This window comes from Hyla sarda, chromosome 2 (genome assembly GCF_029499605.1).
Source record: "Hyla sarda isolate aHylSar1 chromosome 2, aHylSar1.hap1, whole genome shotgun sequence".
Classification (NCBI taxonomy): domain Eukaryota; kingdom Metazoa; phylum Chordata; class Amphibia; order Anura; family Hylidae; genus Hyla; species Hyla sarda.
The window spans coordinates 224,572,559-224,589,865 of NC_079190.1; the positions used below are offsets into that span (position 1 = coordinate 224,572,559).

Here is a 17,307-nt window from a genome sequence, read left to right on the forward strand (position 1 = left end):
TGTAAGAAAATATTTTCCTTGAGATGTCCATGGTATTTCTGTTGTTCACCATTACCAACCCTTCTATCTATCTATCTATCTATCTATTATTATCTATTTAATCTGTTCAAATTATTATAGGAATACTAGCTATGTAGAGTGTACATTTACTACAGAGTTGTGCTTTTACTATTATTGTATAAAGTAACGGCATCATGTATCCATCCTAGTTGTCACATATACTTGTTTGTATTTAACGTGAATGTTTGACTTACATTTTTTTTGAGCCAACAACATAGAATTGTACTAATCTTGGCACCATATCCATGTACACAAATTTACCAACTCAAATATGTGTTTGACCCCTTGAAACCATCTTAATATTACAGTATGCACATACTAATAGATATTTTGTATAGACATGCTACATAGCGGATAGATAGGTGTAGATTATAGACGTAAATAAATGTTATTCCTATTATTCTGGTTACACTTCGTCTGCAGTAAATCCGGTTAACAGATATTTTCTATGTGTTTTATGGATAACAATATTTTTTGGGATTATAATAACAATATCTAGTGTATGTAAAATGACAATGTCTTGTCGAAATCATGTGCAGAAATTATCGTTTTTCTCCTTCCCCAAGGTTCGTCCTGGCCAGCAACACCACAGCATTTTCAACACCTTGTTGGCAGTCTTATTCTGCACTGTTTGTGGTCAGGTCATTGACCTTTGACCTTCAGAGATCAGAGCAAGTCAATACTGCAGAATGATGTCGGCCATCATTTGCAGTTGTGGAAGTATATTGTTTCAATATATTCTGTCTGAAGACTCGTATTTTTCCAGCCTCTGTTTGCATCATTGGTGTACATAAGTTATCACTTGTGTGCATTTATCGAACCCGTAAACACAGGGAACATTTTACGGGAACATTATCCCGATGAATAACAAGTAAATGAACACCATGTAATAGATCTTTCTAGTGTAAGACCTATTTCTACACTTTTATTTTGGAAAATACAATGTTAAAATGTAATGGGAATGTTCTAAATTTAATATATATATATTACAGTGTACATATGCAATGAAACACAGTGTGTGTCTAGAATAAATTTAGACAGTTTGTCAATGTATTTATCACATCACACTCATACACAATAATATCTGGCAACTGGCTTAACCACTGTAGGTTAAGAAACGTCCCAGTGTATCAGAAATGTGCTGAGCCAAGAGAGACAGAGTGATTAAAAATAATGTGTCTATGAAACCACAACACCACTGCACTACTTGAGCTGTATCACATTTGGTAACACAGTACATCAAGAAAGTGCATGAGGCTGGAAACAACATCATTTGGCCTAGGTGAATGAAAAAAAAATTGCTTTATAAAATATGTAGCTAAATTGCACCATCTAGTGGAATTGTACTTGCTATTGCATTTTATCCATTCCAACATTGTTCCACCGTATATTCATATTTTTGGAGAAAACATATAAGAACTCATATATACCGTACATTGATTGTGTTGCCTTTATGAGGAGCGATGTCCATCTCAGAAATGTGCACATTAATACAATAAACTGAATTGTTATGTTTGTAGACGACAAATGCTACAAAAATATCAATGAAACAAATTACTAATTGTGTTTTGTATTTTTAGGTTTCGGATGCCGGTTCTGAGCAATTCTTTAGTGCCGTTCCAAATAATGGTAAGTTTTGTCGTATCTTTTCTATCATGACATACCATACTGTAAATAAATTATCTGTTAATTGGGAAGTGAGATAAGATAAAATATCCTCGATATAAAATGTTACAATGTAGTCGAGTTTGTTGAAGGAGTTGTATTGTAGACACTTTTATTATAGGATATACCAGATCAGGGTTTTGGGAAAAAGATCTTTAAAACAGGGTCTTACATGTAATGTTTGGCTGCTAAACTGATACTATGGTCACTGGATAGAGTGGAGGCCAAAAGCATTATAAATTCAGAATATCATCAATCCCAATGATTAGAAAAGGAGATATTTCCTACAGAATTTGTTGCATATTATTGAGCGGCAGATTATGGCGGCGTTAAACTAGTTCTCTGGAGAAAATGGTAGTATCTGTAGAATCCCGTGTGTCCGCTATTGTATGATCAGTAAAGCAGATACTAATAGAGGTGGATCAGAAAACGTAAACGTTATTTTTATACTGTTCTATGCAGTTTTCACTAGATTGAGTTTTAATCATTTATCATATTTGGAGCAGTTTTGCATCTACTAGACAATTTACTGCTCAAGACTGGTCTGTTCTCTAAAGATTATCACCATTGTTTACTACTATAATGTACAATGTAAAACAATTTAATTGTTCACCAAAGTAAAGTTAGAAGTCAGTTATTACTGATTACGTTATTAGAAATGATAGAGAATTGCAGCATTGATTCTTTAGTAAACGTAGAGGGAAAGACTGGTAGAAGAAGAGGCGGCCCAGTCCATCAACATTCCTACCTGGTAGTTTGTTTCTGGGGTGAAGAGCCCACTTCACCAAGAATGAGCCATGATTGATGAAGAGGATCGCTTGTTCCTTTCCCCTCTGTTCTCTTTTATTCGCTCGACCACATTTCCCATATTTCTGTTTGTGTTTACTTACAGGGTTTGATTTGTGGCATCTCTTTGGTTCTCAATAAGCATCCTTGACAGCAAGACTTTCTTGTGAGGCTCTCTTCTGTTGTGATTTAGTTCCCTTGAAAGGATTAAAGCCTCTTTGTGTATTCTTAAACCAACATCAGCTCTTCTAGACTTTACTTGGGAATCCATGCACAAATAGGCTTTTTAATGGATGGTAGATTATTCTTTTGGCCTCTATTTCCATCAAAATGGGCCCATTCTTCTCCCTTCACGAGTCCCCCCTTCTTGCCATATGCTAATTCATGCTGGTACTGTGAATCAAGCAGTTGCTCAGTACATAATCCAGGTGCTGAAATAACTAGGCCCACTGGTATTTATTTTCAGGGTTGGAGTAGAAAGGCCTAAGGGGAGGCCTTTTGTCGTTTTTTTTGTGGGGATTAGTTCTCTAAACATCAAGTATAACACAACTTGAAAGAAGATCCTCTGTTCTTGGATAATGTCAGTAAAGGCTCAAAACAGGTGCAAGTCCTCTGGTGTGTATGTAAGTCTAGGAAGGTTTTGGCTGCAGAATGTTTAGCGATTGGGTGGATAGGTGGTTGACAAGGCTGTCAAGAAGCTGTCAGTTTGATGAACATCATGTTTCAATTCTTAAACAAAGCAGGTTCGCCTGTGTTTAAAAGTCAGGGTTCCTTTACACATTATGTAGTGTTACTTGCCAAAAGCAAAAGAAAACGCTGAAAGGAAGGTCAATTTTCTCCTCTCTGAACTATATCTGTATTCTTGAGAGCCCCAATTCACACAGCAGTCTGATCGTACAAGGTTTGTAAATGGGATTTAGACATCGATATCCAATTAGAACAATACATTATGTATGATTAATGAGATTTCCTAGATTAGCAGTTTAACACTCTTTAATCCCACAGAATCTGTAGACTAGATAATTGCTGGATCAGAGTTTCCTCACTTCTTCTTGTCTGCAACAATCCTTACAATGTAAACATGGACGGTGGCGAGGTCCTTAATGTTTGAATGGTGTAGGGATGGTCCAGAAAATAAACATTGCGGTTCATTGGAATAAATTAGTCATTCCCTTTTTATAATTGGTGACATGACGACTGTTTGATGTCCACTAAAGCCAGACTCTAATATTGAATGTGACTTTAGATTAGCCCTTGATAGGTCTTGTTGTTTAGGTGTAGACATTTTATTTTTTGTTTGATTTTTGGTTTTAAATAAATATTGGGTTCATGGAATGAAAATTGTCTACAGAACACAGGGGTTTAGCTAGAGGGGATTACTACAAAGACTTGTGCCCAAGGTGCTGGGCGGGTGGCAGGATGCAAACATAAGTGCATGGATAGGACAAACATACATTGGTGCCCAGTAGGAAGCAAAGCCTAAATGTGACTAGACATCATTTTATTTGGGAAAACATCTAGACAGGGTTTCAAAATGTCTCCCAATTCCTAGGCATTATTTCACATATGACATGACTTACGTTACTATTTGTTGTTGTATATTTTCTAAATGTACGTGTCATGCTTTATATGCCATGCCATGTCATGCTTTATATGTCCCAAAAAGCTTTCCAAGTGCTTTGCCATATATATGCCTGCTTTACATACTGAATCTTGACATGTTGTTCTAGATATAGCTATGGGCCATGATCATTTCCATAACAGACAGAATGTTATATAAAATAAATGAGTTTGTAAATAGGTAATATTGGAAATAGATGATAAAAAGTAATTGTTTATTCAGAGTATTATTGTGGTTAAAAGTGTTTGTGGCTTGGGATTAAAATCTAAAATTTTTTTTAGAAGAATGTTATTGGAGATTGATGCAACAGTTTGTAAATCAGTGTACGGTAGATGCTTATATCTAGGTTTCCTGAAATAAATGGGATTTCAGAGTTTTGAAAATCAGGGCTTCTAACTTGCTGGGTCTGTTATTGTAACACAAATAGTCATAGAGACACAGAATGACACTTGTACTTAACACTGTATGTGTATGATGAGAATCAGATTGTGGTAGTAGTTGTTTGACAGCCAGATGAGCTGTCAAACAACAAGCCTGAAATAATGAATGGCAATGCATAGCTTGTCATAGGCATAGAAATAGGGTAGACAATATTTCTGATAATGATATTGTAGCATTTGCAGTGGTATTAGTTCCATTAAAGTGAATGGAGCCAAGTTGCAATACCACACACAACCTGAGTACAGGGGTGGTGCTATTTTTGGAAGTAATTAGCTCTGGTTTTCTTTTCCTGGATAACCCTTTAAGGCTAGGTTTCCACACCTAAAAAAAAAAAAAAAAATCTTGCGGGGAAACTTTGCCTAAAGGTTTTGGGTTAAAAATGGATTTACTTTTTATTTTTAATCATGGCATATAAGAACTTTCATATGGGTATGGGTGGTCTATCTTTGGTTGTTATTGACCTTTTATTTCTATCCAGAAAATGTTTCTATCCCCCCAACCACAAGGATGAATCGGCAAATACCTAACAATAGGGGTTTGATTTAATCTTTCTCTGGATCAACAAAACAGCTTGAAGCTATTGATGGATTCATGGGGTTGGAGTCTTTGTTGAAGCCTTACTATGTAACTATGTTCATATGAATCCCTTGAGATGGCTCCTCAGTATGATGGTTGATGGCAGTTTTTCAGATCCATAGTAAAATGTTTTTGCGGAAGATGTATGTTTATTTAAATAGGTTTATTTTGTTGCTTCACAATCTGGATTCCATTCAGCCAGTTACCATTCAAATTAACTAACAATTATTTAACATTAACAGTAATTACAGACGCCAGTTAAGCGCCTACAGATGTCAACTGTTAGCTTTGTACCTAATCACTCAATGAAATGGAGAAAGTTCAACAAACATCAATTAGCCAAGCAATTAGTATGACTTAGGAAAGAACATGCTATCATGTGTGAGCTGATTCAATTTATTTTATTTTGGCAGTAAAGCACACAGTTACAGACAAGCAGCAATACGTTCTTGAGATAAGATAAAGCTGTATTGTTCGGCTGTTTACACAAAACTTCTGTCCTCTCTGGCTTTTTTTTTTTCTCTCTCCGCTATCCTAGACAAATATATTTTGTTGCAGAGGTTGTCAGCCTAATGAAGGGTAATTGTATTTACCGTTTGATAAGTACAACATTGTCCTTTGAGAGCAGAGTCCAAGCATAATGGGACAGGGTTAGGTCAGATAGGGATGGTGACATGACAAGGTGTTAGCTTCACATGCCAGACTATTCCGATCCCTTTTATAGAAAGGGCTCTCTTGCCCCATAGGTCAGCAGACGAGGATGTTAACAACCTGTGCCCTATTTGCTGACACCTCTAAATAACTGATAAATGGCAAACTGAATTTGGATCAATATGCATTTATTTGGAATGAGATACCAAAGCTTGACCATGTCACATGACATGAATTAAACCTTGGAGTTTTCGGTAGTACATCTGTAAAAGTTGAAAACGTATAGGGGCTGTTTGATGGGAAAAACTATTTAAATGGCAGCGTTGGTTTTTACTGTCATGGCCGTAAATGTTGGCACCCCTGAATTTTTTCTAGAAAATGAAGTATTTCTCACAGAAAAGGATTGCAGTAAAACATGTTTTGCTATACACATGTTTATTCCCTTTGTGTGTATTGGAACTAAACCAAAAATGGGATGAAAAAAAGCTAATTTGACATAATGTCACACCAAACTCCAAAAAGGGGCTGGACAAAATTATTGGCACCCTTAACTTAATATTTGGTTGTACACCCTGTGGAAAAAATAACTGAAATCAGTCGCTTCCTATAACCATCAATAAGCTTCTTACACCTCTCAGCCAGAATGTTGGACCACTCTTCCTTTACAAACTGCTCCAGGTCTCTTTTTTTGGAAGGGCGCCTTTTCCCAACAGCAATTTTAAGATCTCTCCACAGGTGTTCAATGGGATTTAGATCTGAACTCATTCCTGGCCACAACTCTCCAGCGCTTTGTTGCCATCCATTTCTGGGTGCTTTTTGAGGTATGTTTGGGGTCATTGTCCTGCTGGAAGACCCAAGAAGTTTTCTGACACTGGGCTGTACAGTGTGAGCCAAAATCCATTTGTAATCCTCAGATTTCATGATGCCTTGCACACATTCAAGGTACCCAGTGCCAGAGGCAGCAATACAACCCCAAAACATAATTGGACCTCCACCATATTTCACTTTAGGTACTGTGTTCTTTTCTTTGTAGGCCTCATTCCATTTCCGGTAAACAGTAGAATGATGTGCTTTACAAAAAAGCTCTATCTTGGTCTCATCTGTCCACAAGACGTTTCCCCAGAAGGATTTTGACTTACTCAAGTTCATTTTGGCAAAATGTAGTCTTGCTTTTTTATGTCTCTGTGTCAGCAGTGGGGTCCTCCTGGGTCTCCTGCCATAGCGTTTCATTTCATTTAAATGTCGACGGATTAAATGTCGACACTGATGCTCCCTGAACCTGCAGGACAGCTTGAATATCTTTGGAATTTGTTTGGGGCTGCTCATCCACCCTCCGGACTATTCTGCGTTGACACCTTTCCACAATTTTAATCTTCTGTCCACGCCCAGGGAGATTAGCTACAGTGTCATGGGTTGCAAACTTCTTGATAATGTTGTGCACTGTGGACAAAGGCAAATCTAGATCTCTGGAGATGCTTTTTTAACCTTGAGATTGTTGATATTTTTCCACAATTTTGGTTCTCAAGTCAGTCCTTTTCTCATCTTTCTGTTGTCCATGCTTAGTGTGGCACACACAGACACACAATGCAAAGACAAAGTGAACTTATCTCCTTTTTATCTGCTGTCAGGTGGGATTTTTATATTGCCCACACCTGTTACTTGCCCCAGGTGAGTTTAAAGGAGCATCACATGCTTGAAACAATCTTATTTTTCCACAATTTTGAAAGGGTGCCAATAATTTTGTCCAGACCATTTTTGGAGTTTGGTGGGACATTATGTCCAATTTGCTTTTCTTTCTCTCCTTTTTTTGGTTTAGTTCCAATACACGCAAAGGGAATAAACATGTGTAAAGCAAAATATGTGTTACTGAAATCCTTTTCTGTGAGAAATACTTTATTTTCTAAAAAAAACTTCAAGGGTACCAACATTTACGGCCATGACTGTAAATGTTTTGTAAATAAAAGGCTTTGGCATTTTTAATACATAGTAAAAAATCATTTAGAATGGCTATACACTTTTAAAATAGTCATTGTAACATTTTATGTACCGACAGTCACTTTTCAAGGTCAGGTTCTCTATGGCTTGTTTTCTTTATTCATTTTACAATAAAACAACCCAACGCTGAAGTTTTTCTAAGTGACTATCTTGTTGGTGAATACATTTGTTGCTGGTCATGGGAATCCATGTACTCTCACACGCACATGCTATCAGCTGATGAGTGAGTGCTGCACAATATCTGTTTGTTTAAGGTGTGATGAATCAGGTCCTGAATAAGCTGGTTAAATGCTTAGTGCAAACTTTTGCTTAAAAGATAGCAAGCCGTAGAGTAAACGAATTGTTCTCAAGTGCTCTTTTGGAAGGAGAATAGTCTTAAGTGCATATATTAATAGACTGATTGCAGGAAAGGCACATATTTGGATTCCTTTAAGAGTCTATTGAAAAAAACTATTCTGCTTTTTGCCACGTTTCACCTGCAGTATCACAGACACTTTAACCTTTGGCTGTTGATATTTACTTTATGATTCTTCATACAGATCTAGATTAAATGACATACTTTTATGTGGATATCATTGTGAAAAGACCCATCTGTAACAATAGCAAGTCATTAAAGGAGTGGTCCAGTTTACTAAAATATATCCCCTAAGGATAGAATATAAGAGGGTATAAGTGTCAGATTGGGGGGGGGCTGGCGATTGCTAGAATCCCCGCGATCTTCTACCTGGTGTCCCACTTTTCCCATGCATGAAGCTGTGTTGACCACCACACAAATAGGTTGTCAACACCCCCCTTCCATGCATCTTTATGGAGAGTTGGAGATACATGAGTACAATGCTTTGAATCTCCCTTAAAGATGCATGGAGGGCACCTGCCGACCCCGCTCCATGCACAAGGAGAGCTGGAGCACCGTACAGGAGATTGTGGGGGTTCCCAGAAGTCGGACCCACCGCGATCTGACACGTATGCCGATCCTTTGGATAGGAGATACATTTTCCTAAATTTGGTACCCCTTAACCTTCTTCTATGTAGTGTATATATTCTGACAACTGACTATGAAAATTCTATTGTCACTGTTAAATGTATTGACCGGTAAAATACATTTTCATTGGTGGATTTATCTGAATACCTTTAGATGGTATATATCAGGTGAATCTGTTAAGCCAGTGGCTGGAAACAAGTCAGTAGATCAGCTTTTCTCTTGTCTGATCACATTATCCCTCTATAAATTCAGCATCTTCATGTTGAGGATTCATTTGGCACTGCTTGCCTATGTTGAGTGTGAGGAAGCGTATTTGTTTTATGGGTTAGTGGCATATTGGCACAGAAATTGAAGATTAAAACAAACATGGTCATTTCTTTCTACTCGGAGACAAGTGGGCAGCCCCAGACATAATTTCCATAAGCTTTGTAAATCCATTAATTGTCATTCTTGTTTAATGTTAAAGTGGATGCCAGTTATGGAGGACTTGTTTGGCCCCATTATTTTCAACTCTAAGTAAGCTATTAATCCCAAGGGATATGGCATTCTCTACCAGTCAACATCTTGTCAAAAGAGAATAGTGGGCTGGTACAGCTCAGGTTACTTATTCTCCGAAGGCATGGTCTCCTTGGAAACAAGCTCCAGAGGAACATTCAAGAGTGACTTGCCTATTGAGCTTAGGCTGGCCGTTAACAGGAGGGGGGGGGGGGGGATATCTGAATATTCGGCATCTTGGTTACAGCATTAAATGATGCTTGAGACATGGTAACATGCAACAACAATAGTATAGGGCATGAATACAGCTTGTGAGGCATTTGTTTGTCATGGTTCACAGGTTGAGAACAATTGGACTGGATGCTTTTCAGAGCAAGTACAGTATTAGATATACAGTACACATACAGTACACATTAGCATTGACAGCGTAACAATGCTCTTTCAATTACACTTATTACAATACATCTGTGAAGAAATCCTTCTAGCAATAGTGCATTTTCCATGTTTACTTCCTGTTATTTTTTTTGTAAAATGCCATGCCATAACATTTTATTATATCAAAATGTGTAGTTATAGTTTCTTTTGATCCATATATTATTGTAGTTGAAACAATATTTTGGTTCAGCTGATGGTACAGCTATCCTATGCTCTAGGGATCAAAAGGCTATTGTACAATACTATACATGTATTGTAAGGTCCAAGACTCCGCCTGTAGGAAAGGTAATGCATCTACATCTCAAAGTCTTCAATGGCCTTATGTATAACTGAAACAGTGTACCCTTGGCAAATAACTTTTACTAGTGTAGGTAAAAAAATATGTGCACCCCTGGAAATAACAAAATGACAGAGAGTAATTTTTTATTTTAATTTTTTTTAGGGTAGAGTCACAGGTGCTATATTTTGCTGCGAATTTGCCGTTACTGATTTTTCTACCCATTGACACAAAATATGCAGCTGATTTAGCTATCCAATATGTAGCAAAATAGAGCACATGTGACCCTACCCTTAAACTTACACTAACTTATAAAGATTGATGTGGTGAATTAAGACTACCAGTTATCTCTTCTTAAGGATGGATCAGGACAGGATGACATCTTAAGGAATAGATAAGAGCAGTGGCCCAACAAATCGAACCCTATTCACAGCACTCACTAAAACTGATGGACCAAGTAGTCTTTCCCTCGAGGAAAAATTATGCCCTTAATGCCGACACAACTGGGCACTCTTTCTAATAAAGGCACCCTTTACCTTGCGTTCCTCTTTTTAACCTGTTATACCCCTATCCATTAATGTTGATGTTTTTTTTTTTTACCATTTCAAGGGTTCTTGTAAAAAGTGTCCAGGTTCAGGACAACCCCTTTAATTCCAAAACTAAAAGATCTGGCAAAATACCCATCTGTGGCTAAGAACATTTGCTTCTTTTGCTGAGTTACTATATAATTTTCTCACTTTCCCTAGGCCGCTGTGAATAAGAGACTTCAATCCCCGAAGTAACTAGTATGACATTTCTAAGGCTGTCATTGCTATGTGTCACCACTTTCTGCTGTTCAAAGATTTACAGTGACGTGAACCAGTCACTACTCTGACTGTTATTGTGGAAGACTTGCAGCACACACTGGTTTCTGGCAGCTGCACTGTGCTTTTGGGTTTGTTTAGCCCAATTATTTGCTTGTCAGTCAGCAGCCTGGGTGTTGAGCAGGTATTGTTGAGGTATTTTTGTCCTGCTGAACTGCCATAGTCTAATGAGGCCCTCCGGTGAATGCCGATCCTGTCAGCTAGGTGCTAAGATGATGTACCACTGAAAGATTGGGTGGCAATAAGATCGTTTGAATAAGATAAGATACATGGCAAAGTAAATTGAAGGATAGGGGAATCTTTTGAATTGTCAAACTTTTACAGCAGGTTATTCACATATGTGCGATGGAGTATAAATTATACATGGTATATACATACATTTATTTTCCCACTTCAAGCAACAGTCATAGCAGGGGAGTTTCAAATTTGTCACTTGTTAGTATAATATGTATGATTATTATTATAATTATTTTTTGCCACCTTGGTACTTGTCTCCAATGAGACTCCTAACTTTCCCATGGGCATCTCACAGTATTCAGGGCAACCATTTCTAAGCAGCTAAAGTCATTTATGTTATTAGAAATACTTTACAAACATGTTATATTTGTAAATAGGATACCATAGCATATTGGTTATATATTAAACTCTTTATGCCTACTAAAGAAATCATGGCTGTGTCTTACTCGTGTGAGCCGCTCTTCTATCCTGGAGTGGAAAACAGGGATATGAGTTTCTGTAACATAGAGAGTGTACTGTCTGGAAACTGTTCTCAAGATGACAGTAGTCAGAGATCAACTGAAGAACTTGAAAGCCTTGTCAAGAGCCTTGTCGGTTGTGAAATGGGCACTAGAAAATGTTGACAAGTGATTTTTATGTCAGGAGGTACTACTGAGCTGTGTAATTTAAAATGAACCTTAGCTTTTATATGACCCGAGTTTTTTTTTTTTTTTTTGTAAATTCAGCTTTGATATATATTTTCACTTGACTGGATAGTTAAAATAAAATGTACCCAAGACGTTGCTTACAGAGTCATGCTTACAGTACCTACATGTTGTCATTGGGTACAAAATACCATTGCAGATAGAGGGATGCCATCGATAAATAATGCTATATAAGACTATACATTGATCAGTCATAACATTGAAACCTGGATAAGTGAATAATATTGATTATATTTGACAATGGTAACTGTCAACGGATGGAATACATTAGACAGCAAGTAAACAGTCACTTCTTGGAGTTGAAGTGCTAAAAGCAGAAAAAAGGACAAGTTTAAAGATCTGAGTGATTTTGATATGGGGTCAGGACTTTGTTGGAGCATCTACAATATGGCAGGTCTTATAGGGGGTTTCTGGTATGCAGTGGTTAGTAGCTATCAAAAGTGATTTAAGATAGGACAACTAGTGAATAGGTGACAGAGTCAGAGTCATGGATGCCAAGGCTTATTGATCTGTGAGGGGAGCGATGACTAGCTTTTCTGGTCTATCTCAAAGAAAAGCTCCTGCAGCACACATTGCTAAACAAGTTAAAGGTTTTTAACATTGATGCTGTATTCTTGGGATAGACCATCAATATTCGATTATTTCCCACCTAACTCTTGCCACATTCCCCTAATCAGCTGTTTGAAGAGTCTGAGGGGATCTTCTGTAACTTTATGTTTTATGTGTGTACTTGAATATAGCCACATAGGAGTGTTTCGCACAAGAAGCCTCATATACATGGCTGCCATCAATTAACCACATCAATGGGACTTCTTGCCATTGTTAAGATTACATTTTTTGATGAGCACAATATCAGCATCACCTTACAATCTCAGTAATGAATGTTCTATGAAAAAAAATAAGCTGCCAGGCATGAAGTAGGTCTATGTCAGTCACTTTAATTATGGTGAGGACATTAATATGTGTTTGGGATCTGGCCAGGTATCATGTCATCTTAAATTCAAGGATGGGACATTTTGCTGCTTGAGATGAGCAAACGGTAACAATTTGAGTTGCATAAAATTTGTTGCCTGATAGCTTCTTTAACCATTTAATGACCACTGACGTAAACTTACGTCCTGGTGCGGAGGTACTTAGCGCACCAGGACGTACATTTACGTACTACGTATCACTGCGAGCATCAGAGCGGTGTTCGCATCATACACAACAGGTCCTGGCTTCCGGCCATCTCCTCGGGTCTTCTGCTTTGGTCTGAGATCGAGCAGACCAGAGCAGAAGATAGCCGATAATACTGATCAGTGCTATGCCCCATACAAAGCACTGAACAGTATTAGCCATCAACTGATTGCTATTGATAGTCCCCCATGGGGACATGAATATGTAAAAAAAAAAGTTGAAAAATTTAAAAATAAAAAAGTTTAAAAAAAAAGTAAAAAATCCCCTCCCCCAATAAAAATGAAAATTGTTCCTTTTTCCCGTTTTACCCTCAAAAAGCATAAAAGAAAACATATTTGGTATTGAACTATCAAAATATAATGTTAAGGATCCCGTACGGTGAATGGCGTAAATGTAAATAATAAAAAAAAGTCCAAAAATGCTGCTTTTTTTGCCCCATTTTATTCCCCAACAAATGAATAAAAAATTATCAAAAAGTTTTATATATGCAAATGTGGTATCGATGAAAAGTAGAGATGACGGCGCAAAAAAAGGAGCTCTCATACCGCCCCATATACGGAAAATAAAAGTACAAAAATATAAAAGTATCTAGCCATGGGTATAGTTTTAATCGTATTGACTCACAGAATAAAGAACACATATATTGTTTACCGTAAAGTGTACAGTGTGAAAACAAAACCCTCCAAAGTGTGCAAAATTGTGGTTTTCATTTAAATTTCCTCCCTAAAAAAATAATTATTTGGGTTTGCCATAAATTTTTTGGTAAAATGAGAGGTTTCATTACAAAGTACAATTGGTCACGCAAAAAACAAACCCTTATATGGGTCTGTAGATAGAAATATAAAAGAGTTATAGATTTTAGAAGGCGAGGAGGAAAAGACGAAAATGCAAAAATACAATTGGCCTGGTCCTTAAGGTCAAAATGGGCTTGGTTAAGGGGTTAAGAGAATTATTGGTTAAAGTGTAAATTGAATCCAATCAGGTTGTCAATGTCAAGCGGGTTCTGAGGTTATACTTTCATGTATTATTATGGTTGTGTTTATAACCGATTTTGAACACACGCATATTTTGTGCTTGTGTGAAGGAGCAAATATATATAGTGACTCAAAGGTGGCTAGACTTTGTGTAGCTTGAAACAGGAAGCTAGTCTATCTGAAGTGTCTTCTCTGAAAATGTTTTGTTGCATCCTGTTTGAGCCCCACACAGTGATTCAATCGGCTACCATATTTAGGGAGCTAATTACAATGGAGCTTGAAGGATACATATCATTTTACAAACTTCTGACAAGTTATATTGGCATGTCAGAAATGTTGGTCATTGGGGTCGGTCTGGGTGCCGAGACCCCCCATTGATCACTAAGATGAAGAGCAGAAGCGAGTAATGTTCCCATTCATTTCTGTTTGTATCTACTTGGCTTACTTAGAAAGCTGTGTAAGTGCAGTATGGATTCATAGAAGGTATATGAGACTATCTACAAATGTGTGCACTAGAGATGGGCGAATTTAAGCTGACAAAGTCAAATTCGTTCCGAATTTTATGAAAATTTTGATTCTGAACGAATCTGAATTTCCTCTCACTTCGTGGTAATGAATTGCTTCATTCACTACATTTTGTGTGGGCCAGGGGGGCTTAAATGATGGCTACACATGTCAGGACATGGGGCAAGGAAGTCTGGGAAGGCAGGTAGGTGGGATCACCCTGAATCACATGGTGGCATACAGCCTATCAGCAGCCAGCCAGCTCTGTGATGTCACAGCCCTATATATTCGGCAGCCATTCACCTCAAGCCTGCATTCATCTGGCTAGAGAGAGAGCAGACACTGTGTGGTCACTAATCAGCATTACTGACAATACAGATCAGCACAGGGGAAATCCATTGACCTCAAGCCCGCATCACTGCAGGCAGGCAGGGAGAGTTTAGAAGTTGTTTCATAGTCTGCCAGTTGAGATCATCACAGGAAGCACTCCCCATTCAAAGACTGCAACCAACCATAGTGTGAGCAGGGACAGTTCAGAGAGAGAGAGAGAGTATGCTTTTTTCTACGCAACCATACTGGGGTGTATTACTGTAAAAAAAAATCTCTTTAATCTCTTCAGAGTATACAAAACAGAAGGTTGCAGCACTCTTGGTCAAAAAATGGAGGCTCTTAGCGCACTTTTTGATCAAAACGTGTCCCCCATCCACTACGCGGAGGTGGCCTCATTTCGGATGGCACCCTAATACTCATTTCACTCACTTCTGCTGGGAATATGGCCTCTGACTGGGCGACATGATGGATCCACTATCAATTAAAAAAACCTCCTAGGAAACAGGGAGGGTCGCACGGCTACAGAGGGTGCCACTCCCCCTAAATTTACAGCAAAAGCAAAAAGAAAAATAGCCAGCACAGCTACCTAATACACAGGTGCACACTGCTGTGGCACATACAGAATATACAAAAAAAGAAGGTTGCAGCAGCACTCTTGGTCAAAAAATGGAGGCTCACTCCTTTCACTCACCTCTGTTGGGCACATGGCCTCTGACTGGGTGACATGCTGGATCCCCTATCAATTTAAAAAACCTCCTGTTCAATTGGGACACCACATGGTCTCCCGACTCTGCGAACTGGCCAAATCACATTTTTGAAAAATTTGCCCATCTCTAGTGTGCACTGCACACTTGGCTTTTTAAAGAGAGCTGAGCAGGAATGAATGGGTGTAGCACTCAAAATCTTCTGTCCCTTCATTTTATTGATAAGTGGAGGCCTCAGCACCCAGACTCTATCTAACTAGAACTTCTGGCTTGTCACTGTGATGTGTCATTAGTTTGTAAAACTCATAGTTTTCTACTGTGGTAGCTACTTGAGTTTGTTTTCTATTGATCTCTAGTAAAGTAAATTGGCCACTAAAAAGTCAAGAGGGTGCATGGAGTGATTCATTTTGTATGGTCTACAGTTTTTCATCCACCCCTGGTGTCATCCAGCAGCAGGACTACTTTGGATAGGAGATAAGATGTCTAGGGGTGGAGTACCCCTTTAAAGGCTGGTCCTGCAGGACTCCTGCTAATGGGAACTGTGTTCCTGCTGTGGAAACAGTGCAGGAACTCCATTCCCATGAGTTCCTGCAAGACTTGAGCCTTGGTTTAGACCATCTATTAGTTGGCTTAGTGCCAGGGATTTGCACTAGAATTATGATGCATTTTTGATGCTAAGTGATGTCTCTTAGGCCCCTTTTATTGAGGCTACATCCCTTTCTATATGTATATGTCACATTTGCAATAGTAATCTGGGCTGATAATAATATGGACAATTATGTCTAGGGAAGAATGTCTCTTTAATATGATACTATAGGTAGTAGTACAGAGCCATAGGCTCTCCTAGTATTGATGTATGGGTTCTATGCCCACGGTTCTGTAGTGTTCCGTATTGTGCATTTGTTTGCAGAGTTATCTTCAATTCTACCATTTATTGATGTCAATTGTTGATTGCTCACAGTGTAAGAGATTAAAGCCGGCACTTGGCTTTTATAAAGCAGCCTAACAGTTTATTTTAACATGTCAGTTTTAGCCTCCAAACGTATTACTTTCTTTGTGGAATGTTACATAATAACATAAGCATGTTAACACAAACGTGGTCCGTCCCAAGAAATTTCTTTCTATTTATTTTTGTCTTTAAAATGAAGGTCTTCCGTCTAAGTTTACACTGCGGCATTGTCTTGATAAGTCTTCAGTACTAGAAGAAATTTTGCAGTTCATTCATCTTCTTTTAACAGCTGTCTGTTCTGAGATAATCCAGTGTGGACTGAGAACCCCCCCCCCCCAAACAAAAATAGCTCAATGATGAGTTGAAAGCTTTGTTGGATACTATCCGTTAGATAGTGAGGCATTAAAGTTTAAACTCCCATAGAATTGCAAGCATTAGATAGCTGCTATCTTCTTGCACCCAAATCCCTTTAATCACACTGTTTAAAGGATCAAGTCAGCAAAACAAAAAAAAAAGGTCTCAGACACTACCATTTGAGCACCCTAAATTATGCAAACAAAATGATTCCTTTGTTTGGAGTAGCAGGTGCATGAGTAAGCATAGGAGATTAGCTATTGCTATCTCCAGCTATTAAGCGTTGAACCTTTGAGATTCTGGACAAAACATGAGGTCCTGGCAGACATGTTTTTGCACCACACGTAGGTATTTATTTAATGTCACAAAGCTCTCATTGTATGACAGCCATAACTACCAATAGTAACCATATGTCATAAACCCATGATTTCCAATCAAGGTTCCTTGGAACCTGGTTAAAGGGGTACTCTGCTGCTCAGTGTTTGGAACAAACCGTTCCAAGCACTGGAGCCAGCGCCGGGAGCTTGT

At 38.2% G+C, this 17,307-nt stretch overlaps 1 protein-coding gene across 8 annotated transcripts in view; it reads left to right on the forward strand.

The window, feature by feature from the left end:
* Nucleotides 1-17,307, forward strand: part of AUTS2 (activator of transcription and developmental regulator AUTS2) — a 1,469,010-nt gene that overhangs the window by 1,372,753 nt on the left and 78,950 nt on the right. For all 8 annotated transcript variants that reach the window (XM_056556468.1, XM_056556464.1, XM_056556466.1 and 5 more), the window contains one exon: nucleotides 1,641-1,689. In XM_056556468.1, the coding sequence (XP_056412443.1) occupies nucleotides 1,641-1,689 (49 nt within the window). The remainder of the gene's footprint in view (nucleotides 1-1,640; nucleotides 1,690-17,307) is intronic.